The sequence below is a fragment of the Paralichthys olivaceus genome, chromosome 2 (genome assembly GCF_024713975.1).
Source record: "Paralichthys olivaceus isolate ysfri-2021 chromosome 2, ASM2471397v2, whole genome shotgun sequence".
Classification (NCBI taxonomy): domain Eukaryota; kingdom Metazoa; phylum Chordata; class Actinopteri; order Pleuronectiformes; family Paralichthyidae; genus Paralichthys; species Paralichthys olivaceus.
The window spans coordinates 9,793,017-9,818,555 of NC_091094.1; the positions used below are offsets into that span (position 1 = coordinate 9,793,017).

The window sequence follows — 25,539 nt, forward strand, 5'->3', positions numbered from 1 at the left end:
TCAACTGAAGGTGTTGATCCACTGACAGCAAACAAGCAACTGAACAAGGACCTCCTTATAAACCCTCCCAGCCTCAGGGAGCTCAGGTGCTTCCTATTGCTCCTGATGAGCTGGGGAACCTGGGACCTGGACTCTGATCTTCATGTGATCTTTATGGCCATAGCACCTCCCCCTTTAAAAGACAAATACTGTACAACAGATTTGTTGATGTAAAATAGATTAAATAAATAGAAAATAAATTCACTATTTTTACAAACACAAGTAAATGTATCAGTATCAATCTCTTCACTGACACTTTCTGATTTAGCCTAAGAATCACCAACAAGGATTTGTTTATCCATCAACCAGTGACTACAGCCTGTTTTAGTGCATCTTTTTTGACACCATGCCACAGTAATGTCAAACTGGAGAGCAATTTGCATGAGGTCTGCATTTTTACATGAGTTCAGTGCTTCCCATGTCAGATTCTCTATAAATGACTCCAAACTAAATTCTGTTTGTAGAGCGACAAACTAAATACAGGTTTATTTCATTCACTTATTATGCCCCCCCCCCCCAAAGAAAAACAAAACCTGGTACATATTTTTTGGGAAACTAACAAATCACTGCAACAAAACTAACAAATTGGGTCCTAAAAGTTAACGGTGGGATTATGGCTCCCAACCGTCCACCACTGAAACTATAAAACAGAACCAAAAGATAGTGAGAGTCACAGAGAAAGAGATGGTGTAAAGAAAAACAGGCAAACAACAAATTCTTCAAACAAGCAAAACCAACAACGCAAAACCAAAAACACAAAACCAACAACACAAAACCAACAACACAAAGTCAGAGAATCAACTGAAGGTGTTGATCCACTGACAGCAAACAAGCAACTGAACAAAGACCTCCTTATAAACCCTCCCAGCCTCAGGGAGCTCAGGTGCTTCCTATTGCTCCTGATGAGCTGGGGAACCTGGGACCTGGACTCTGATCTTCATGTGATCTATATATTATCTCTATATTATCTCTTTATGATCTATATATTATCTCTAGATGATCTATATAATATCTTTATGGCCATGACAGGCTTCATCCCTGGTATCCATGATATTCTGGCTTCATTTCAGCATAAAAATGATCAAAAGAACTCGTGCACAGTTTGTAACCAGTCAAAATAAAGTCAACAAGTGAAGGTGAACTCTCTTTGGTATCTTTTGTCAGAGGCAAAGAACTCTGCTCTACTTATTGATTTGTTTTGGCTGAATGTCACTGTCCCACTGTTGGATGTTTATTTTTCTCCCACCCACAATAATGTGAAGCCCACAAATCAATTATTTACCAAGAAGAATATTAAGAGGAATATGAAAAAGAATATTAAAAAATGTTTTCATAAGAAGAAATAGAAAGAATAAAAAGTGTCAGCACAAATGTGCCTGTATTATAAACTATATAAATAAACTCTACAGTATATCAGCTGTTTTTCAGGTACGTTTCTGTAACTTTACTCTCTGGACATGTTTTAAGTCACATAGCTTAATGTTGAATAACCATTTGTGAGTGATGTGATTGTTCTAAAAAAAAATAAGTGCAAATTTGTTTTGACGAATTCTCAAACAAGTAATATTTTTCTTTTAGAATCTTTAAATCTACTAACTTCTGGACACAAGATGTCTCCTTCACTGAGCACAGAATGTCTGGAGTTCAACATGAGGCTTTTCTTAATGGAGTTGTGAGGCCGTAAAATAATTTTTGTTCGTCACAAATGTCAACAGAGACACTTTTCCTCTTCTGCAGATGAATGTGGAAACAGTCTAATAGCATCAAACTCTGCACGTACAGCTCGGTCAGACACTCAAATGAAGATAAAAATTATAATTTGAAATACTAGGAGCGGGTAAGTGGGGTTTATAGAGCTGAGAACCCATCGTGTCTGGTGCTAGAAGCCAAGAGGACAAAGTTCAAAGTAGTAGCTGAGGAGAGACGAGGACACTAATCAGAGGAACTGTGACACAGACTCACTGAAACACACTCCAGCAGATCTCTCAGCGGGAATCACTTACTGAAGCAGAGCTTCTCACCCTGTGGACCGCTGACTGAGCCTGAGGCGAGAAGACAGAGTGAGTACAAACCGACAATGTTTATCATGAACGTCACGTCTGCCCCACTCTGTCTGTGTCTGACATCTGTCACTTCCAGGATTTAAAGTACACACTTCCTGGTATGGAACAGATTTGTGCAGTTTTGTAGAAAATCCTCAATCTCAGTTTTTTCTGTAAGTTTAAGCAGCTAAAATAAAAACGAGAAGCCATGAAACAAAAATGAATAAGTCGTGTAACTGTTTCGATAAAATAGAGAGCGTCACAAGTTTTTCTGATCTTTAAAACTGTGTGTTCTAAAGGAAACGTGATTGAATCAGTTGACGTTCAGTATGTTAATATAAGATTGACTCTGTTCCTCTGATGAGATTATAAACCACTTTCTTTAAAATGTTCCTCGAATGTTTACTGTATTCTCCCTTCCAACAAATGTTTTTATGAGTCAAACGTTAAATTTAAGTCAACGGTTAAACGTTATCAACTTCATTAATTTTAATAATTCTTTTGTAACCTCAGTCGACCTCTGCTGTGGTTTGCACTTATCTTGTGCTGTGAGGGATTAATAAAGTATCTTGTTTATATCGTATCAAATATCATGTATCATATCGCGTTGAGTTGTATTGTATCGTATTATTTCCAATTGTATCATATCAAATGATATTGTCTTGTGATGTGTCATAAAATATAAGATCATTTCGTAATTACTTTGATTTGTTCTTGAAATCAGTTTATTCCTTCTAACTTGCATTATTCTATTTTAAAGAAAGCGAGAGGAAATTTAATACCACTCAAGTAAGTCAACCAGAAAGTGTGTTTTCTCAAACATCACCATGCACAATATTCCTTACCCTCAACCTAACTCTGCAGAGGATTGTTGCATAACTCTTCAGAAAGATATTCTTCTTCATCTCCTTCTCTCCCTTCACATCAGCCTGAGCCAAACAATGTATTATCTGCATATCTGTGCAAAGCTTATCTGTCATGTTGAGATTGGTCCTGAGAAGCGATCAAACAGCATGGATTAGAAAATGAGGTCACTCTGGGTCTTCTCCCTGGAAGAGTGTGTCACACAATCCCTCTGTCTGTGTATCTTATCTACAGTGTGTGAACTCCCACTGAAGGCAGGTACAGCCACTTTATAATCTGTTTACATTGTTTAGCTTGACCTAAAGTGACTGGTGATATCGCCCCTGTGGTGGAAAACCACTGGAGGTTACCACAGTTCAAAGCCCCTGACATAGAGAATGCTTCTGCGTTCATAACCTAGAGTTTCAGCGTGTTTTGGATTCACACGAGTATGAGCTCAGCTCCTGGGCTCCGATGCTCGTCAGGAATATTAATTCTTTAGCATGAGGCAAGCTGCCAGCAACACAGGCCTGTGATCTGATTTAATCTCTTGCTCTATCGTTAAATCCTCGCTCGAAATCGTCAGACCTCAACAAAGAGTAAATATCAGTGAATCACGTGTTAAAACATAAAATCACATCAATCACATGTTGAACCTTAGTTCAGTCATGTCACAGCATTTAAATGTCAAACACACTTTTAAATCACTTGGTGAGGAAGTGATCAAATTTACTTCAGATTATAACCAGGACGTTTAACCCAGAACTTCATGTGGATCAGAAGTTTTATGATTAAGGTCAAAGGTGAAGTTTTCCACGTCTTTAATGGACCAAAAACAGGAAAATACAGATACGTCTTAATCAAATATGAACCTCATCAAACCTTTATTGCATGTGACACTAACCTGCAATTTTTGCATGCACAGGTTCCCCCACATATTGTCCCAGCGCACATTCCTGTGTGTTGTGGCTCGCTCCAGTGGTAACCATGACGACTGCAGAGCCACCCAAGGGACTGTACCACCGAAACAATAAGGCCCGCCCATCAGACGAGCCCTCCAATCACGGTATGATTAAGATTTTGTTGTCTGTTTGCCAAATGTGTGTGTAATTACTCACAGACTGAAATAGATTTCAAGTTGGATATGTGTGAATATGTGTTCGTTCTCTCTGCAGTTGGGAACCCTGGTAACGTGCAGGAGGACGAGCTGAGACAGTGGCAAGAACATGCCAAGGTTTACTGGATTTCTTAAATATAAAAATAGACATGTTCAGGCTGTGCAGAGCAAACTGAAAGCAGCATAATGTGCAATGTGGTTAAAGGAAAAAACAAAACTGTCTCCTGTTCTTCATCCTGCAGAAGGTGAAGGTAAGAGTGCTGGAACAGATCCAGGATCAGCTCAGTGATATTCTAGACGAAGCTCTGACTGAGTCCGTTCAGCCTTTCACCCACATCCAGCCGACCATTAACGGCAAGACGACAAAAAAGCCCTCAGTGAGGTGAGAAGCAGCAACACACACAGGATTTCTCATTGGTCTGGTAGATGTATATCATTTCAATGGCTGTAAACCATTTTCCTCTTGGTTTTGTTTCAGGTCTCAGAAAATGGATGATGGCAAAGTGTTTATAGACAGGCCATCACTGCTGGAGTAAGTATAAAAGGCTGATGGTTGATTTCCTATTCAGTATGCAAACACAGCAGGGTGCAGGCCAGTGTGAAGTAACAATATATCAGTTGTTTACTTGGGCAATCATTTGGTTCAATCAATGTGAGAGAACACCACTTAGTAGAGTCCAAACCTCTGCCAAGGTCCAACAGTCCTCTTATGAAACCACATTTGGATTGATCCAGATTCTTATTTGGATCGGCACCAAATTGCAACACTGTCATATCAGTCGTCCAATTTTTACATCAAGATCCATAAATTATTCTCTGAGAAATCAATGAAAATAGAATATATCTCCCTTTGATCCAGATCTACACAAACATTTAATATGCTCTTTCTTGACCAATACCACATCCCTCCACCACGTTTCATGGAAAGGGGTGAAAACATAAACGTACTAACAGATTTTACATAAAGAAACCGTAAACAACCTTACATCCTCCTAATGAGGGAAATATATGATGCATACACTGTATATAAATATGCACATAAATTTGGCATAATGTGATTTTAATGAAATACTGCTGTCTGTGCTTTCCTCCTCTCCATCAGTGAACTGTTTGAGATCACTCACATCAGGACCATCTACCACATGTTCATAGCCGTGCTCCTCATCTTCTGCCTGAGCACGCTGGCTGTCGACTTCATCGACCAGGGCAGGTGTGTCACATCATCCCAAAACTCTACGACCCTGGACCAAATCTACTGCAGACTCAATCAGCCTGAAGCTTTTAAAAACTTCTCCTTCACTTCTTATCATCTTCCCCTCCCTCCCTCCCTCTGTCCCCTCATCCAGCCCCTCTGCTCATCACGGCCTCAGAAAGATTGTAAAATCAATCCCTCTGAGTATTTCTGCTGCTGCAGCTTTGGGCGGCGCTGTGACGAATTTGGTTTGATGCTCACAGACGCAGGATTGTGAGATTAATAATTGTCTTTCTCACTGGAACAATAAGCTCTGCTGGGAGATTCTGTTCAATACATTCACCCTTCAGTTAACATTGTTTTTTAATATGGGGTAAACTGATGAAATAAGAAATAATATTTCATTTGCAACAAGCACAATTTTAAGCAAATCCTCTGACATGCTGCAGTGGGTGGGTATTTTAAATCTGTTATTATCATCACCGGAGGGGTCTTGTCACAAGGGAGACAGTGATGGGGAAATGTTTAAAGCCTTGAATGGTGCTTTTGCATTTTTTAAACATCTTCATATCATTTAATTCGTCATTCAAAGCCCAGTTTGAAGGTAAAACTGTTACTGGACGCTCGATTTCCTCAGGAACAATGTTCAGTATCAGTATTTAAACATCTCACTGAAATAATGATTTGCTTGTTTTTATGGATTGACTGTTTCTATGTTTTCTATATAATGTTTTCCTCTAGCTCACCTCCCCTTTCTCCCGAACCCCAGGTTGGTCTTGGAGTTTGACCTGCTTTTCTACGCCTTCGGGAAGCTGGGTACAGTCATCCAGGCCTGGGTCGTGATGTTCCTCTACACCCTGCTCCTGCCCTACTACACCCTGGTGTTTTGGGCATCCCTGTACCACATGTTCCCCTCCAAGTTGGGTCTTTCTCTGGGGACAGGATTAATCATGTCTGCCGCACAGACCTGTGTTCTGGGGCTGTTCCCGATCTACATAGTCGTAGAGAACCAGCTGCCGCCAGCTTCGCGGTTCATCGTGATACTGGAGCAGGTCAGTGTGTGTGTGTGTGTGTGTGTGTGTGTGTGTGTGTGTGTGTGTGTGTGTGTGTGTGTGTGTGTGTGTGTGTGTGTTTGTGTGTGTGTGTGTGTGTGTGTGTGTGTGTGTGTGTGTGTGTGTGTGTGTGTGTGTGTGTGTGTGTGTGTGTGTGGTTGTGTGTGTGTGTGGTTGTGTGTGTATGTTTTAGAAACATCTTTGAAGTGAATAGCACGTAGCATGTGAGTAATTAGTTCCTCAGTTGAGTTGTTTTGCTGTCACATTTCTAAAGACGGGGTGCTGCACTGCTTCAGGCCCTAATTTCTGCAAATGTCATCCACATTCATCAGAATTGTTGATAATATTGGCTAATTTGTGTTTATCACACACACTGTGTGTATGTTTATGTGTGAAAACATGGCAGCAACATTGCAGAACGTCTGTCGGAGAACACAGATACATTTATTTCATTTCCATGAGGGCACAGCCTGCTACAATTCTTTAATTTCCACAGGAACAATGTAATGTTTAGCTGGTAGCTAGTAATCTGTGTGTGTGTGTGTGTGTGTGTGTGTGTGTGTGTGTGTGTGTGTGTGTCAGAAAACTGAATACTTGAGTCAAAGGTATAAATAGAATAAACAAGGCAACAAGAGCAGAAAAACCTGAAGAGGCAAAGTCAATAGAACGGTAAACATGTCAACAGACAAAACTACCTCACACTCACCCTTTATGAGACCCTTGGCAGACAGTGTGGGTGTAAATGTAATTTTCTGTGACTCATGGACGCGCACAGAGGAGACAGAGATATTTTAGTGCAGTCACACAACAGGCGACATGATGGTGATGAACCCAACTACAGAGAAACAAGATTTCATTTCTTCTGAGTTTCAAAATATGAAAAATGTGATTTGTTTATATAGATGCATCAAACCAGTAGCAGGATTGGACATTTTTATTGATTATACTTGATGTAGAGAAGCCCGTAGAGCAACTCAGGACAAATCAAGTGTCCAACTACATTTATATGGCACACTTCCCCTCCCTGCAACATAATGTTGATCCATCCATCCATCCATTCATCCATTATCTACACATGGCAGCCTCCTTAGAGAGGACCTCTGATGTTAATATATATAAGTATTTAAATAGAAAGAGTCCAGTCTAGGGTAAATAAAACAGCAATTTGTGCAACTTAGATGATTAAACACGAGTGAAAACAACATTAGGAGTATTTTCCCTTTCGATGAAATCTTTCATACTGGACCTTTAACTCCTAAAATGTGATCAGCATGATACAAGTGCAATGTGAATTGCTGCTCAGAAGGAAAATCTAATTGAACTGAACCCAAGATAATACATATAGTTATTTGAAAAATTTAATTTCTTCTTCCCTTATCCATACCGCCTTTTTTTCTCTAAGTTTTAGGGAAATGCCTCCAGTAGCTTTTGTGAAATCAAACAACAAACCATCCAACAAACAAACAAACAGAGGTGGAAACAGAGGATAATGATAAAACCTAGTAAATAACATATTCTGGACCTAAAATCATATTAATGGTTGATGCACGTTATAAACGCAGCCCTGCCACCAACAGGAACATTGTGAGAAGAAACCCGTGCTGGCCAGAGATGGCGTCTGTCCAGCTGGAACGCCACAGAGACAGCATGCAGATCTCAGTGTTGCCAACGTTTGAACATCACACACCCATACTGTAATACCTCCTCATCCTCTTTATTACACGGGGCCCGGCTTCCCAAAACCGCCTTAGTGCTAAGATCATTTTATCTCCATTCGATGGAGTGAGATAATCCCCGTGTGCTCTGATGCTTTTGGGAAACCCAGAACTGATCCTCATCTGACCCGGGTCCATCCAGACAAGTGTGGACGCTATTCCGAAGCTGTCAATTAATTTGATGCATAAATGAAGGATTTTAATTCACTAAATTGCGCAGAAGGAGTGAGTGGTTCCCTGAGTTCTCCGCCTGCAGCAGCAGAGAACACTCAGATATATCATGTGTTTGAAATCCAAAGGAAGAAATTGAGGCCATAAAGATGTGGGTTGTTGTCATCAGACAGTTTGTGCATTCATGCGATAAAGACAGACACTGTTACTACTGGTGCATTATGTCTCACTTCATATTATATCTCTATCCGTTTCCCTCAGATTCGATTCCTGATGAAGAGCTACTCCTTCATAAGAGAAACTGCTCCAGTTATAATGAAGAATACACCAAAGGAAGGTACTGTATTATATTGATGTCAGGTGTACTTACTCCTCAGGCTGCACCATTACTCACAGTGACACAAGTGGACACCAGAGAAAAATGACTAAAGCAGAGTTTAGTAGGTTACCAATGATTCATGCTGAAGTGAAAACTAACAATGAATGCATCCACATAAACAACCTGGAGAGTGTGCGGCCCAATGAGGTTCTGTTGGTGAAAGACAAAATAAAGAAACATGGAGGTGAAGCGAGTCACTCACTGCAGGAAAATACCTCTAACAGAAAAAAAACGTCATAGCTACGTCTGCAATCTACCAGGGTTTGAATCACGTTATATGGAATAGAACAGTATTTTAGCGTGTACTTTGATTTTTTTTAGTTTGGTTCATGTCCCATACACTAACATGGAGGAGGTGGGATTTAGTTTTTTCTGATCGTACCTGTGTTTAACAAGTTTTAAATGCCATCGTTATTAGCAAGAGGCTCAAACTAGTCTGAAGTACTGAAAACAAACAATCAGGAGAATATATTAGAGACTTTAGTGCAGATCCTTTGGTATAATTGTTTAACGATTCTGCACTAAAAGTGACTCATTTCATTTTGAAGACAGTCATTTGTTCGCAGGTTCACAGAAAAGTTTTAGAATTCAAAAACTGGAGATGATAATATCAGGCCAGACAATGAAAGAAGAAAAATTACATGAGGAGCTTAACGTCTTATCTCTCAGACTTTAAATCTGTTATTTTTAGATCCTCTATTTAATAATTCAAGGTCCTTGAAGCCTCAGAACTGAATCACTTCTAGTTTGATTTTCTCATGAACTGAATTCTCTTTATTTTTCAGGAGAAGGTCCCATATTCCCGACATTGTCGAGCTATTTGTACTTCCTCTTCTGTCCCACTCTCATCTACAGGGAATCATACCCCCGGTAAGACGTATTACATTGTCCCCCTACATTGATCACGTTTGCTGATTATTTCATGAACATGTGTAAATATAAATGAAAAATGAAATGTAGCAGCACCACAAACTCACAACTCTTCAACTTTTTCTACTTCATTTATGTAGAATTTCAAATCAATGCGATTTATTTAGGTTTCACTGTATATTTCTATATTATATTGTTTCTTTTATTAGGTGTTGTGTTTATTTTTTTATATGGTAACAACTGAGAGAGCTTTAAAAGACCTTTAGAATATGTTGGTGTTTCTAATTCCACATTCTGTGCAGATAAAAACAAGAAATGACATGATTATAAACTGACAAAATGTGAATCTACAGTATCGCTCTGTCTATTTCTGAAGAAGCGACATCCTGTCTTTCTTCCACAGAAACAACCACATCAGATGGAACTATGTGGGCAGTACTCTTGCCATGGTAAGACTAAAGTCTGACTGTTCATCACAGTGATGTATTTTCATATTTTAGAGAAATGTATTTAAACCTACTGAGAAGCTGTTTGTGGAAAGAAACGATGATGTAGCTCATATAAATGAAGGGATCAGAAACGACAGATGGTTAACGGCTTTAATATTTGATATGATAACATAGATCTTCAGTGATCTAATAGTGAGCATCCTCTAAATATGTATTTCATTAGTTTACAACATTAATATTATCTGTATCCACAGATCTTGGGCTGCCTGTTTTACGGCTACTTCATTCTGGTTCGCCTCTGCGTGCCCGTCTTCAGACCCGAGACCAACCAGCCATTCAGCACTCGGACGATGGTTCTGGCTGTTTTCCACTCAATACTACCAGGTACTTTATTCTCTATCAGCTGCACACACACCCACTACATGAAGCTACGATTACATTGCCCGCCTGGAACATATAAATGAGAGTGATGAGATTAAAGATGCAATTATGCAATCAGATACAGTTTAACTTAAAGACTGGCATGTTTACTACCCTCTTTACGTGAACAGCTTTTCGAGTAAGTGCTGATATAAAAGCGTCAGTGTTAAGTTATAGTTCTTGTGAGGCAGCTGGGAGCACTGCACCAAATAACACCCCCCCCCCCCTCCCCTCTCTGTTTGTGTGTCCCAGGTATTATGCTGCTGCTCTTGTGTTTCTTCGCCTTCCTGCACTGCTGGCTCAACCTCTTCGGGGAGCTGCTGCGTTTCGCTGACAGAATGTTCTACAAGGTGTGTGTGTGTGTGTGTGTGTGTGTGTGTGTGTGTGTGTGTGTGTGTGTGTGTGAGTGTGTGTGTGTGTGTGTGTGTGTGTGTGTGTGTGTGTGTGTGTGTGTGTGTGTGTGTGTGTGAGTGTGTGTGTGTGTGTGTGTGTGTGTGTGTGGTTGATGTGTGGTTCCACCCCTCCTGTGAGGATTTATATTATTACAAGAAATTGCTCCAGGACGGCTTCACAAAATAGTTTAAAGGGAAGGCTCACCCAAGAATGAAAATTCACTCATTATCTGCTCACCACTATGCTGATGGAGAGGCAGGTGAAGTGTTTATGAGTCCACAAAACACTTTAGGAGTCTCAGGGGTAAACGGTGCTGCAGCCAAATCCAAAACAATTGAAGTAAATGGTGACCGATTCTTCAAAAAAAAACAACAGAAACAAAAACAGAAACTGCCTCCATGCTGCTCCTGTGGCATCATCCAAGTGTCTGTAAGCCCTGACATTCAGATTCGACTTGACAAGGCGTCATATGCACAGAGTTTTCAGCCTAAATGTCCTCTATCCACCTGTGGAGCTGCGTTTGCACATGGATCACAGTGACATTTAGGGCAGAAACCATTTTTATGGATTTCACTCTCATTTGTTGTGATTTTACTTTTTTTGATGATAATGTGGCCACATATTTTTCTTTAATACAGTGAAGCCATATTTCATTGTTAGTTATTATGTTTAAAGGATAAAATCACACAGATTTGTCTCTGACCAGTGTAACGTGAACATGCAGCATGAATTATTTTAGTGTAGTGTTTTCTCAAGTTTGAAAAGGATCATACTCTTCTCAGTTTTCAATTTGATCCACTGATTTAACAATCCCATCCTTTTCTTTTCCAGGACTGGTGGAACTCTACATCCTTTGCCAACTACTACCGCACCTGGAATGTGGTGGTTCATGACTGGCTGTATTACTACGGATACAGAGACTTCCTCTGGGTGAGTAAACAAGAAATAATCAATAAATCACATGGGTTTTTTTTGTATTTCCAAATTGACATATCACATGATGAAGTCTGCACTCGTCCTGTAATTCAAGTGACACAGAATCTACACTGAAGCAGTCTGACCTCTGAACTCTGAACCCCCCCTCCCCCCTGATCCCTGCAGCTGTCAAATAGGAAATTCCGAGCAGCTGCCATGCTCTCCGTGTTCATCGTCTCCGCTGTCGTCCATGAGTACGCCTTGACAATGGGCCTGGGATTTTTCTATCCCGTCATGTTCTGCTTGTTTGCAGTATTTGGAGGTGAAGGATAAAATACAGACCAAATATTATTTTTTTTGAAATACTCTGTCTCAGATCTCACAGCCTGAGCACAAACACAGAGTTAATAGTTAACTAAACATAGATAAATAGATAATCCTTATCAACAACAACATTTGCCTCATGTCTGGGGTTTTTGTTTTTGCAGTGGTGTTCAACTTCACCATGAACGACAAGCGTCAGAGTCCCGTGTTCAATGTCATCATGTGGGCGTGTCTCTTCCTGGGCCAGGGCGTCCAGGTGTGCCTGTACAGCCAGGAGTGGTACGCTCAAATACACTGCCCACGCAAAGAGGTACGTACTGTAGGTGTTACCAGAAGGAGCAATATGGCTCGATCTGGACTTTAATTTCTTTCTTAATATCTGAATGATGCTGATTCTACTCTTTCTTACACGTGACCTTATTAATAGATCAGGTATAAGGGCAGGTATTTCTTCAAACTGAGATTGAGAGACACACATTGTTCTGCAGCAGCTCTGTAGATTTACACATAATCAGTGCTGCAGTTACTCAAAAACCTTCCTAAAGCAGGAGGAGACAGACGCCACTTTATTTTATTGCAATAAAAACCAAGGTTTGTGTTATTTAACTTTGGCCACGTCTGCAACAGAACAGGAACTCGTCTGGGAAAAGAAAATGGATGAAACCTGATAGAAAGTGAGATTTGTGAGCCTTGTGTCAGCAGAAATATGACGATTTATTAATCTATATTGTTATTATACTTTCTGTTAGCTTTATTAAGGCCTTTATTCCAAAAATGTCGCCGTCACTGTTTTAAGCTCAGTGAGAAGCTGCAGGGAAGTTATAGATGAGGTAAAGATGAGCCACAGATACAACTAGTGATTGCAATTACCACTTAATGAAAATACCATGTAAAGTGGGATTTTCTGATTGCATCCACTTTCTACTAGGGGTGATTAGCATAGTACTTTCTTGATAATGAAACTAGAACACTGTAGCACTCAGTGGAGCACATACAGTACCTCCAACAACGTCCAACAGTCCACTTTAAGTCCTTAAATCAAGCTGCACCAAATTTCACACACTCATAGATATTAGTTCTCTAAATGTGCCTGATTTTTTTTTTCTTCAAGATCCATTAATTATTCTTTGGGAAATAAAATAAATGTCCAAAAATCTGGCAATGTTAAAGAAAGTAATAAAAAAAAAACTTGATCCGCCCCTGATCTGGATCCTCACCAAGGTTTGATGGGCTCTTCACTGACCTTTCCCTCCTCCCTCCTCTGGGTTTCATGATAATATGTTCATGTTGCAAACAAACAAACCAACGGTCGAACAGACAGGGCTGAAAACAACCTTCTTGGTAATATAACCTGACAGTGAGATTTGTGATTCTTTCTCCAAGAGAAATATGAATATATATGTATCTCTACTGTTATATTCTTTATAAGGAGTTTGAGGCCATAAACAACTTGACTGAATAGTTTAGCTCAGTGAGAAGCTGCGGGGGAGTTTACGTGGAGGACTCTGCACTACAGTGATGTCACTAGACTGCACTTTGGCCCCAGTTTGAGGTACTTCGAGTGAAAATAGACCAGTGGGTGAAAGGCATTAGTGTAAACACCCACACACGCACACACACCCACACACACCCAAACACACCCACACACAAAGTGCATGAACTTCTTTATAAAGAGAAAACACATCCATTTTACCCACATAAACCTGTGACGGAGCCCCACATGTGTTGAGCAACTGATGTTTTTTAAAACTCTGACGCCCCCCCCCCCAACCCACGTCCAGGCATTTGATGAAGTCCCAGATGTGAAGGATTTTCATGACAGATGGACACAGATGTACTTAATATACTTACTCCTCTGTGAACTACTACTGCATCTCTGTGTGCCCCCCCCAGCTAAGGCCTCCTCTACAGCCTGTGGTGTCATTCACACATACACACACACACACACACACACACACACATGGCTTAACATAGATAACAACTGTCTAAAAATAGAGGTGGTGTCTGTAAAATGAGATTATAATTATTATAATAAATGGATGTTAATACCACCACTCTGTTCTTTCTGTTTTTTCATCAGAATAGTTTCTGGGAGCTGGTGACGCCTCGGTCTTGGTCCTGCAGCTACCAGAGATGAAGCTGCCTGTCTCCTGCTCTGGAAGGATAAAGGATAGAGGGATGAAAAGATGAAAAGATCACGACAGACTGAACGTAGCTGAAAGCGTGGAAGGAAAACTCGAAAGACGTGCATCTTTTTTATTGTGTGAAGATTTCTTTGGGTCATGATGTGACTATCACTGTTTTGGTCATAATTTTATCCAGGAGTGATGTTTTCCATATGTCACATCTGGATTCTTCCCTCCACCTAGGAGGTTATGTTTTCGCCCCTGTCCTTTTGTTTGTTTGTTTAAGGGGACATTAGGGCCTTGGCTGAGATAACTTTTTGTTTGTCTGATTGTTTTAATGTGTTTAATAATTCAGACTGTTTAAAAAAAGTGTTTACTGTGTAAGTTTGAAAGTTTTAATAAGAAGCCCTGAAGGAGCACCAAACAACTTGCTGTCAAATTAGGTGCTTATTTAATTTATTTCTGCAGTATTTGTACTAGAGCTACAGCCAAGTCAAGTTTAATTTTGGTGTGAGACACAAACTTGTGTTCTTAAGTATCTGTATGCAGTGCATCATTAGTTTGTCACCTCAGGAGTTTTCTCATGTGAATGGAGCAGCCTTGTGTCTTTGATTTTATAATTTCACTCAAAACTGGTGACTACAGGCTTCACCGCACACTGGGGCTCCTGACCCGCAGTGTGTGTGTGTGTGTGTGTGTGTGTGTGTGTGTGTGTGTGTGTGTGTGTGTTGTTTGTGTAATCCTGCCTTGGTTGCCGTTCAGAGCGCAGGGATTGGTTGGAACAGCAGGTACGTGAAACCACCAAACACAGGAAGCACGGCGTCTTATCTGTCGGCCACAAAGCCTCTGTTTGTGTAGCCACCACGTTTTTCTGAAGTCATACAGGAAGAGCAGGATTATCATTGGTACAGTGTTTGCATTAGTGACGTAATGCTCTGTAAACTGATACCAACCCTCACAGTGGTGGAGCAGGACGTGTACTTTTGGATCCACTGTCAGTAGTAGAATTGAATCTACGTGTATTTGTGTGTCTTGGCTTCTCTGTCTTCTGCATATCAATGATCCAATTTAAATCATGGTCTTCGCTGGATGAACACAGACCAAAGACATACAATATTTTATAAGCATCCTGAATTGGAAGAACATTGTAATTACTTTGGAGTTGTGTTGTTGTACATCAATATAAATGTAAACCAAGTGTTCACTCTCCTCTCAGCTCCGCTCCGGTGTCCACAGCATGTCTGAGAGCAACATCTATCTCTGCAGCAGCTAAATGCTCCCCAGTGTTCACCAGCTACTAAACAACTTTGTCTGCAGGGCTGTTTAGTGCCGAGCTGTAGCACACGGCTTCTTGAATCCAAGACAGATGAGAGAAGTGAGACTAGACTGAAGAGTTGAATTCCTTTCTCTTTACACAGTCGCTGAATCCATTGTTCGTGTAAAATGTTGAATTTTCACCCTTTTATTATCCTTAACAAGAGAGAAGCCACTTAAATACGTCCTTCAACCTTGAATCACAGTCCAATGACCAGACTTTAACTACCCATCGTCTTTTCAGTTGCTGATCAGTGAAGGACCTGATGAAATGAAAAACAGTTCGTCCGACTCCCTGTGTTTATCAGCCTGGATCACAGTGGTATGATGTTATTCAGTCTAAAAATATTGATCAGTGCAGCTTTTATTCAGCTTCACAGATGTTTTATCGATGTGTTGCATTACAGTATGAAATGAAACTATAATGTTTGGTTGGTAAACTAATGGTGGAGAGGAAGTTATTAATTGCATCTAATCTTTATCTGACTTGATAAATGGATCGATTACACAATAAAATAATAAAATGAAAGCTGTCATGAGATATTGAGCAGCGGATGCAGCCAGTGTTAATGCATCAAACACAATAAGTCTATAACAGCTTCTCCTCCGCCAGGAACATTTCAATGTGTTTTTTTATTTTTTAACCAGTACTTTTGTTCTGGATGAGATGGATGTTTTGCTTTTCTAAATTCCATCAGGAATTTCTCTGCTCTGCATGAGCCACATAAAAACAAATAAATAAAAGATAACTTTTTACTTGTTAAACAAATGTAAGTCTCATTCTGTCACCACATGAGACATGTTTCATGGTGTCTGCATCACAAAGTGCTGAGATTTAACTGGAGCTGAAATTCAAACCCCTGCTTGGCCGGTCTTTACTGAACCGCAAGAAATGTTCTGGTTCTTTCTTTCTCTATAGATGGAAAATATGCACATGGACACGTCCTCAGTCAGACTGGATTATTTTCCTCCCCTCAGGATGTCCTGCAGAGGCCTCCGAACATTTCCAGGTTTCTGTGCCTCAAACAATTTTGTCTTATCAGGGGAAAAAGAAGAGAACAAATAAAACCTGAGAGACAAGAGCGGTTTATTGGTTTTATCAACTGGCAGGTTTGCCAAAGCACCGTAAGAAACAAACCAAGCGATAACCCGCGTTAATACATTTCAGTGGCAGCGAGATGCATTCAGGAGCAGTGGTATTAAAGCAAGTAAACAATTCAAAAACAAAACACGAACGTGGAAGAAAAGGGTTTAAAAACATCTCGAAACAAATGCACAACTTGGACAGGTTTCAGACTTTGCATGCTGTGTGCAACACTTTTTACAGCTGGCTGCAATTCTCAGGGAACTGAGCCAAACACACACACACACACACACACACACACACACACACACAGAGGGGGAAGGGCAGCAGGACACACTGCAGCTATAAAGAGGGATTAGAGAAGAACACGCAGATACTCACTCACTCCTATCTGAAATGCCAGCCAGCACCATCCTGCCACTGCTAGTGCACGGGCATCTATCCGTGTGTGTGTGTGTGCAATCATGCAGAGGGTGGGTTGTGTTGAGGGACAAATCAGCTTTGAGTTTTTGATCTGGAACAAAGTGGCTCAGGAGATGTGATTTTATTCCCGAATGTTTGGGAACATTTATAATCGGGGGGGGGGGGGGGGGTTTAGGGAGCACAGGTTAGGGAGGACGGGGCAGATTTACAGGGGGTCGCTGTGGAAAACCAACCAGGAGACAGACACAGACGGTCAGAGGAGAGATGCTAAGACAGTCAAGTACAGCTCAGTGCAAGCAACTTTAGACCCCCCCCCCCAAAAAAAAGACGTGAAGTAATTTAAATGAGAGCACTGCGAGCTGGGCACTGCGAGCTGGATAACAACATGTATCAGACCTTAAATCAAACAATGGGGCCACGCTTGAAGGACCAAGGAGGATGGATTTCACTCGTTTTAAGTGCACAGACACAGTAAATCTGCCCCACAGGTTTTTGCAGTCCAGCAACAGGGGCTTTAGTCATAATAGGCCCTGGTAGTAAGAAATGTGTGGCCTGCACCACATGATGGATGATGACAAGATCTAGTCATATGACTGTGGTGCTCAGGAAATTTTCACCTCAGCGACAAGAATCCAAAACACAACTGTTTTCCTGTTTAACAAACAGGGAACTCTTTTTTCACAGCTTTTTTTTTTTTATCTCGGTCAGGATCCATTAATTCGCAAAAAAACACTCAAAGGAACTGCAGCATAAAAAAAGACTTTTCAGCTGGAAGAAAATCAAGTAAAAGAAGGAAACCAAGGGGCTTTGGTCCCGGCTCCAGTTTCTGTCCAAGTGCTTCAAAAGAGCAGACGGGTGCAGACTGTTAAACACAGGTGCTCTGTCAACGACAAACATGGCGCTGCAGCACGCTCTCACGTACATTAAGAAAAATAAAACAGCCAAACTCCATAGAGTATTTACATATTTCATTCAGTGCATAATGGAGATCTCCTCCATTTCTCTTTGTCGAATCTATACAAGTCCGTTTAGAAAACTCGACAGCGTGAGGAGTCAGTGCCGAGGAATGCTCCTGCTTAGAATTGGTTACTTAATTGGTCTTGGCATCAGACAGTCCCCCGGCCGGCACTTTCCTTATTAAGTCACAGACAGAGACGTTTGTTTACATGCAGAGCAGTGCCGGGCCGCGAGCACTGGAAGGTCCCTGCACATATTAAGTTTCTCTGAGGTTGAGCTGATCCCACTAGCATTCATGTGACCATCAGTGGCAGTGCTGGAGGCTGCACGTACATTTAGACAGAGTTGGGTTTTTGTGCTAAAAGGAAAACATGCAGCTTCAGGAAGGGACAATTGGAACTTGTGAAAACAGAATGGTCTTTGTTTTGTAGGAAACTACTACCGTTATCTGACTATGTAGCATTTGGGAGCATCTCACTGTAACAATAAAACCCAACAGTGCTCAGAGGGCATCTATAATTCTGTGTGGTTACTCACATCTAAACAAACCTGGAGAATTTCTTTACGTTTGACCTCATCACCAAAATGGTGCTTCTGTGATTGACCCTTTAACCAGTTAAAATAGAAAGATGAGCTTGGACAGAGGATAGTGAAGAAGGTGGTTTAGAATAACATGTAAACAGGTCTCAGAAAATCTAAAGTCTACCCACACGAGGAGTGAGAATGATGGCTTAGCGCTCAGTAAAATATATTGTTTTCCAGAGGAGGTTTGGATATAAAATGTAAGAGAATAGAAAACTGAATCATTTGGCATTGATTGTTTATGTCAAAACACAGAAGATGAGCTGTCAATGTCTCAAAGTCTTTTCTCACTTCACTTTGTCTTGAAGTTATTTCTTGGCTATTTCACCAGTCGTGTTCGGTGCATTGCCTCTTCGCGACCAATCAGATTTCGGATGGTCGGCAACAGACGACAACTACTTCTGAGCGCGCTGCCTCGCCAGGCGCTTCATGAAGCAGCAGGTCACCGTGGCGATGATGACAATGCCCACGAACAAGGCGGAGGAGACGCCGATGACCAGAGGGATGAGGAGGAGGTCGGCAGCTGCGGAAATGAGAGAAGATAAGAGGGAAGGGTTCAGTGATGAAAACGGTCATTTGTATGAAAACTGCAAAAAAAGTACACACAAACACAAACACATTGATGAACAAAGTTTATGGACTTTGCTGCTGGATAAACTAAAAGCACAGTTTGCTCTGGTGGTGCAGTGATCTACAGCAGTTTTAATTTCCAGAGCCATGAACTCAATGTCGAACAGAAAACAAGTCAGCAACCAACTTTTGGCAAATTGTGAATTCCAGACAAAGCTGATATCTTTTGGTTTGGGACCCTGACTCAGACAAAAAAAGACTTTCAAGATGTCACCTTGAGCTCTGGGAGATTCTAATAAGCATTTTCACCTTCTAAATATTTGATATATTATTCATTGAAAATAAACTATTGTTAATTGCAACATTATTGGAAAGCAAGGTTGGAACCAAAGAATCTCAACTAGTTTTTCTTTCAGGAATTCCCAATTTCACTCAGTATGTGATCTAGTGGGATTAAGCTCATGTCTAAATATTTAAAATCTTAAAACTAGAGGAGCAATGACCTGCAGGCTGCAGGGGGGGAAGAGAAGAATCAATCTACTTAAAATGTGTAGACATCATTCAAGGTCAACGGTAAATGCTGGGAATTTCCAGTTATATTTACTGACCATAGGCAGATCGAACAGGAGACTGATCCCTGTTTGATCCGTCAGTTCGATCCCAAGTAAGTCAGATGAAATCTTTGAGGAAGATGAAAGAGTAGCACTTGTACCGTAACCCCACTTCCTCCCCCCAAAACAAAAATCTAAAAGGAGACACCCACCTCTCGCGTACAGGTAAACGGTCACTGCGTTTGATTCTGCTCTGACTCCCGTGTTGTACCAGCCTCCGTGCGGGTCCTGACCCCACGCCTCTGCATGACACACATACATGCCCTGATCCTCCATTGTTGCGGCGTGGACCCTCAGTCTGTAGCTGACGGCTGACAGGCGGTCGATGCTGATCTCGCTGCCGTTGACGTAGATGTCCGCAACACCGTTGTGCAGGAGAGCAGCCACCTGTGTCAGTTTCTTTACAGGGGGCTCTGACGGAGCAACAGCAGCAGCTGAACCCTGTCCCCTGTTTAAAACTGGTGCAGGGATTGGCCACCGCAGCCACTGGACCTGCACCTGGGCGGGACCTGTAGTCGTCACAGTGGCGTTGCAGATGAGGGTGATGGTGCTGCCTCTTTTTAGCAGGGGGCCGCGAGGCAGCAGAGCCGCAGCTGAAACCAGCACATCTGTAAGAGGAAGGGGTTGATCAAGGTTAAACTACATACATACATATATATATAATGTGATCAAAGAGATGGTTTACGTTTTCATTTCAATAATGTGATCTGAGTTTTGCTAACATGCATTTCTGAGGAATCACTCCAGATGTAGGGTTGGTGGTCTTCCCTTGAGCCAAACAATCACTGGAATATAACAACTTATTATTTATTCCTTTTTCAGCAAAACCACAAAAAAAATCAAAGTGAAACACGTCATAACATGAATTGATTTTTTAGGGGGCAGCTATAAATATTTAATTTTACAAATTAAATAGAAACTTGGAGTTGGGTCAGTTTTGGGGGGGGTCCTGTTACAGACTTGAGCCCAGCACATCGCAGCCAAATGGCCCAAAGCCCAGACCACCGGAGGGACACTCAGCAAATTGTTAAATCTGTCCTCAGACCAAAACAATACAGCAGCGACTGAACAGTCGATGCATTCAGCAGTGGAAAGAAAACAGCACATAGACAAGATCCAGTCAAGTACAGTTTAACATTTATCAGATACTTTTGTTAACACTCTCTGTTCCTCTGTCTGCACTGTCATTGCCACAAATGAAGCCTGTGTGTGTCTGAAAACACGAGTAATCCTCCCACCTTTGGTCTTCAGGTTGACCGTGACTCCCTCAGACTTCTGAGTGAGCGTCGCCGCCGTAGACGGGCCCGGGCTGCTCCTCCCGGCGTACACACTCACCACACACCGATACACCCCTGTGTCAGACGGCCGGGCTGAGAAAAGCTTCAGAGAGTACCTCCCCTCTGCCACTTTCTCCATGGATCCACCACTCGCTCTGCTGAGGTCATCGCCCCAGCTCACCACGCCATCTGTGCTCAACCGGGCCACCTCCACCTGGACGTAAAAAAACAGTCAGTGTGGGTTAGTTTCTAGTAAAAGTCTTGAAATAAATCACATGTATTTTCATTTACAGTCTGAGAATACTTAATATTACTGCCAAAAAAACTAGGTCGTGGCTTAGCAGACTGATGACGTCAAGCAAACATCAGTGTCACGAAAACTAACAGTCAGTTTCTTCACGTCTTTAATGGAAAAAGCTGCTTTTTGGCAGCAAACTATCAATTTTGTCAAAACTTTGCCTCCAGCACTTGAACACCCCACACCTGCAAGTCTGTCTTTAAGATGAATAACCACACAACAATAATGTAACTGACAGAAAATATGAGAATTAATTGTGCATATGATGAATTACCTGTCCGTGCCTACAATTGCAAATTACACTCACCGTCAATCATTTTCTGTGATTTTTCAATGAATCATAATTAGTATTAGATTTCAAGCCACTGCATGCAGTCTTATAATGTTTCATGAGTTTTTTTCATTAATAGGCATGTGTTTATATAAGAATTAATAATTAGACAAATTTACTGTGTCTTCTTATGATGCATACCTCAGTTACAATGAGCTGAATCAGCACACCTTTACATCGTCCTATTACATGTAATCAAACACATTTAGCTGTGATCCGTAAAAACAAAAATCTGTATCATATCACTTTTACACCAAAGTTAGTGGGTATATGCAGGTTCTTACATTTCTGTTTTCCCCACAGTGACTTGTGTTTGATGTCAAAACGTGCTGAAAACAAACGCGTCAGAAGACTCACTGTCTAGCCAGTGTTGCATCTTGCACGATGCGAAGAAAGCAAAAATCTCTGTGGCAGTACACACACATTCATGGCTATTTAAAAGACAAATTCAATGTGAGTCCTAACAGCAGTGTCAGCATCTGGACTGCCAAAATAAAAAAGAAGAAGAAAGTAGCGCATTTACCCAGGTTTAATTTTTCAATCATTGCCAATCGGAGCTGGAGCCAATAAAAACCCACGTCAGTGAGTTATTTGACCCTGGAGTGAATGTTTATTGTATATATTCTCATTGCAGACAAAAGCTGTTGGTGATGTTAGTGAGTGTTAGTGGGTTTCTTTGAACCAGTGGAAAAGGAGCTTAAGTCTGAATACATGAGAGATGAGAAGGACGCTACCTCAACTCCTCCGCTGCCGACGTCATCGCTGCTCACAGATCCCCTCTTCATCCACTGAACCAGCAGGCCAGAGTTCACTTCAGGTGGCAGCCCCAAGACCTCACAAGTCAGGATGAGAGGGGAACCGATCTGCAGGGTCACCTCCCCTCTGGGTGAGGACGTTACGCTCAGAGTCTCGGCTGGACACAGGAAGAGACAGAGGGAGAGAGAGTAATAAGTCAAAGTACCAGAAATCTGTCTTGGTGGAACAAACCTCAAACCAGCACTTAGACTGTGGCAGTGAAACTCTTCTCAGGAAGTGATCTACAGCACCGCACTGAGCATCACTCCTGTGGTGAAGCTAGGAAGCTTCTTTAGTGCATCACATGTTTAATGGTCGTTATAAAATGGATTACCACATTAGCTGAGCCAAAATGCCTGAAATGTCACACACTGGTTATTATAGCATGAAACAAAATGGAACACAATCATTAGAACATTCATATTTTCCGTACATATACTGTATTGGACTTTCCATGTCAGTGGTTCCCAATCTGTGGGTGAGAATTACTATAACAGGTCGCAAAATACATTTTTTCCAATGTTTAATTAAGATGATAAGTTCAAAATATATTGTTTTTTTCCACCAGAGTTTCCTCCAATATTTTACTTGAACATCTGGCATCTAAAAAATAATCAAACAAGGTAAAAATCTGTCTTTTGTTTGCAATGTTCACAACTGGAATGAGGCTCAGGCCGCAATTTTCTCTTCAAACAGATCCTGTCTTTGCTGGTTCCAGGAAGGGAGGGACAGTCGTGTGTCGGGGAAGCAAGACCCAACCGAGCCCAAGAGAAAACAAATGCAATGTTTGTCCTGAATACACATGTGCAGTGTAAAACAAAATTAACAATCGAGTGGATAGTCCAGCTAACGTGACCGTAATATAAGTATTATCTGAACCCTCGGGTCAGGTATCCACACTCTATCCACATAATAGATACATTCACAGACATAGAATATAATACAAGGGTGAAAGTTCTTAGAAATAAGTAATCACGGCTTAAAAAAATATATACTTTTGAATAATTACAACACAAATTATCTCCTTTCTAATCTTATATAATAGAATTTTATCTATCAAAGATTTTATCTAGATTATTGTTTGATAAATAAAAAGATGAAATGCCTGTGTTTGTTAAAGGACATTAATATTACGTATAAACAGTATAAATGAAGTATAACATAATTAGATGAAAATGTTGGTGTTATGATTACAAGATATGAACACTGTTGATCCATGTGTGCAGAGCCTCATTTAACACTTCTCTAAACGCAGAAAACTTCTCTTTCTGCACAATAATAGACACATTATTTAAACAAACAAAAGCAGACGTGTCAGACCATTGTATAAGTCAGACAACAGAGAATACACAATGAAGCTGTGCTTGTCAGCGTCTGTGTGAAACAATGCTTCCTCTGATGAATCAACTTCAGCTTCAATTTTATCACCACAGACAAAAGAGTGAACTTTTAGCTCCACTATGTAGTTACTTACTCGAATTAGTTTTACCTTTATCTTTAGTCAGGAATAATGACTATAACATTTGGATTGAATGATTCAATCATTTCTGTCCAGTTCTTACACTTGTTCTTATCAAAGGTAGAAAATAAAGAGTGAGGCAGGGAAGGTAAAACATTAATGAGCAAACATACCAACAATATACACTGCCTGGCCAAAAAAAAGTCTCCACCTGGATTTAGGCAGATGAAGTAATGCACCCATCATGCCTAGTGCCTACTGTACAAGCCTGTGGGGGCAGTGCTATGATCTGGGGTTGCTGCAGTTGGTCAGGTCTAGGTTCAGCAACATTATGTGTCCAAAGAATGAGGTCAGCTGACTACCTGAGTATTGGTGGCGACTTTTTTTCTGGCCAGGCAGTGTATGTGTGAGGGCAACTTCCCTTCCCAGTGGGTGTTTGAGGAAGGACTGGGCTGCTCTTAAAGTAATGGACATGTCTGTCTGATCGAATATAGTCATCCTCTCTGAGGCAAAGGTCGGGGGGGAAAGATTACTTAATCCTTCAGATCTACACAAGCGCTTCAGAAATTAAACTGAGCCGAGTGTGCAGGCAACAGGCAGCTATCCAGCTGCCAGGCCAGCCTGCTATCGACCTTTCAAATCCGCCTGGTTGATCAACAAGGGAGCCGAGCATTCAGCGTGTCAGTCGTGTATCCGGGCGGCAGAAAGAGCTGCAATTACCCAACCGAGAGAAAATTAATTGGTTCCTATTGGGTTGATTGATTGCTTTTTTAGCAAAACTGCCACAAATAGAATTGATAGTTCCAGATCATAAATCTGCTGCCTTTCTAAGTTTTCTAGAATTTGGGACCAGAGGATTAATCACTTAATGAAAAACAAATTGGTGCAGATCCAAATGACAATCTGGATCTAGTGAATTTAAATGTGGTTTCATAAGGGGACTGTTGGGTCTTGGCGGAGGTATACACTCTACTGAGTGCCATTGAAATTTGGATCTGCACCAGTGCAAACACTCAGATATATCAGTTTCCTTAATATGCCAGATTCTTTTCATCACGATGCATGAATTATCTCTTCAGAAATTGATGAAATTCTCAAAATACTAAAAAATAAAAAATCCTGGATCTGCCCCTTTGTGCGGATCTATGCCAAATATTAGTGGCTTTCATGTTTGGCCCATGTCCCATCCTTCCACCTAGTTTCGTGGAAATCCGATCAGTAGTTTTGGGGTGATCCTGCTGACAAATAAACAACAAACCAATGGACAAGGGTGAAAATACACCATCAGCGACGGCAAAGAAATAGTGTATTTTGATTCATTGCGAACAATAAGACATCCACCCAACCAACAGTGGAGCCAATCAGAAACTCCAACAGTGTCCAGTTACTTAATCAACTTCCTATCCACACAGTCAGCAGTCAGCTGACTCAGCCCACTCTAAATAACACAAACATGTAGAATTGGAGTCTGAAATCTGAAAAAAAACCAGCACTGAAGTCCAGGCCGTCTGACGCCAGCTCCTTGGCAACAACAGCGAAAGAATCAGGAGCCTTGAGCTGATTAGTCGAAACCAAACTTCAGATGTTTTAGTTTTATTAGCCCTGATTTACCCTGCAACCACAGCAGCCGACTTCGTTATACCACACTCTCTTTCCTAACTAAGATAATATTTTATTACCAACCTCGACATATTTCAATTTATGTTTTTCTTGAACAATGGCCGCAGCATTAAACAATCAGCTGTTCAGCAATGAGCTTGCTACAGCCTGACCTTGACCTAGCTTTGGAAA

The 25,539-nt window shown here is 41.1% G+C and overlaps 2 protein-coding genes across 3 annotated transcripts in view; one reads left to right on the forward strand and one right to left on the reverse strand.

The window, feature by feature from the left end:
• The first annotated feature begins 1,935 nt into the window (after positions 1 to 1,935).
• Positions 1,936 to 16,130, forward strand: soat2 (sterol O-acyltransferase 2). The gene is made up of 16 exons (XM_020096688.2): positions 1,936 to 2,099; positions 3,850 to 3,990; positions 4,100 to 4,158; positions 4,284 to 4,423; positions 4,520 to 4,573; positions 5,144 to 5,251; positions 6,003 to 6,285; positions 8,433 to 8,508; positions 9,336 to 9,420; positions 9,824 to 9,869; positions 10,124 to 10,253; positions 10,542 to 10,639; positions 11,514 to 11,612; positions 11,784 to 11,919; positions 12,086 to 12,231; positions 14,002 to 16,130. Exons 2-16 carry the CDS (start codon positions 3,912 to 3,914, stop codon positions 14,056 to 14,058), a joined length of 1,596 nt encoding a protein of 531 aa, XP_019952247.2. The 5' UTR covers positions 1,936 to 2,099; positions 3,850 to 3,911; the 3' UTR covers positions 14,059 to 16,130.
• Positions 16,131 to 16,431: 301 nt separating this feature from the next.
• Positions 16,432 to 25,539, reverse strand: part of igsf8 (immunoglobulin superfamily, member 8) — a 53,904-nt gene continuing 44,796 nt past the window's right edge. For both annotated transcript variants that reach the window (XM_069534840.1, XM_069534831.1), the window contains exons 5-8: positions 22,229 to 22,407; positions 20,827 to 21,079; positions 19,741 to 20,196; positions 16,432 to 18,930 (exon numbers count right to left, since the gene is read on the reverse strand). In XM_069534840.1, the coding sequence (XP_069390941.1) occupies positions 18,803 to 18,930; positions 19,741 to 20,196; positions 20,827 to 21,079; positions 22,229 to 22,407 (1,016 nt within the window). In that variant the 3' untranslated portion in view covers positions 16,432 to 18,802. The remainder of the gene's footprint in view (positions 18,931 to 19,740; positions 20,197 to 20,826; positions 21,080 to 22,228; positions 22,408 to 25,539) is intronic.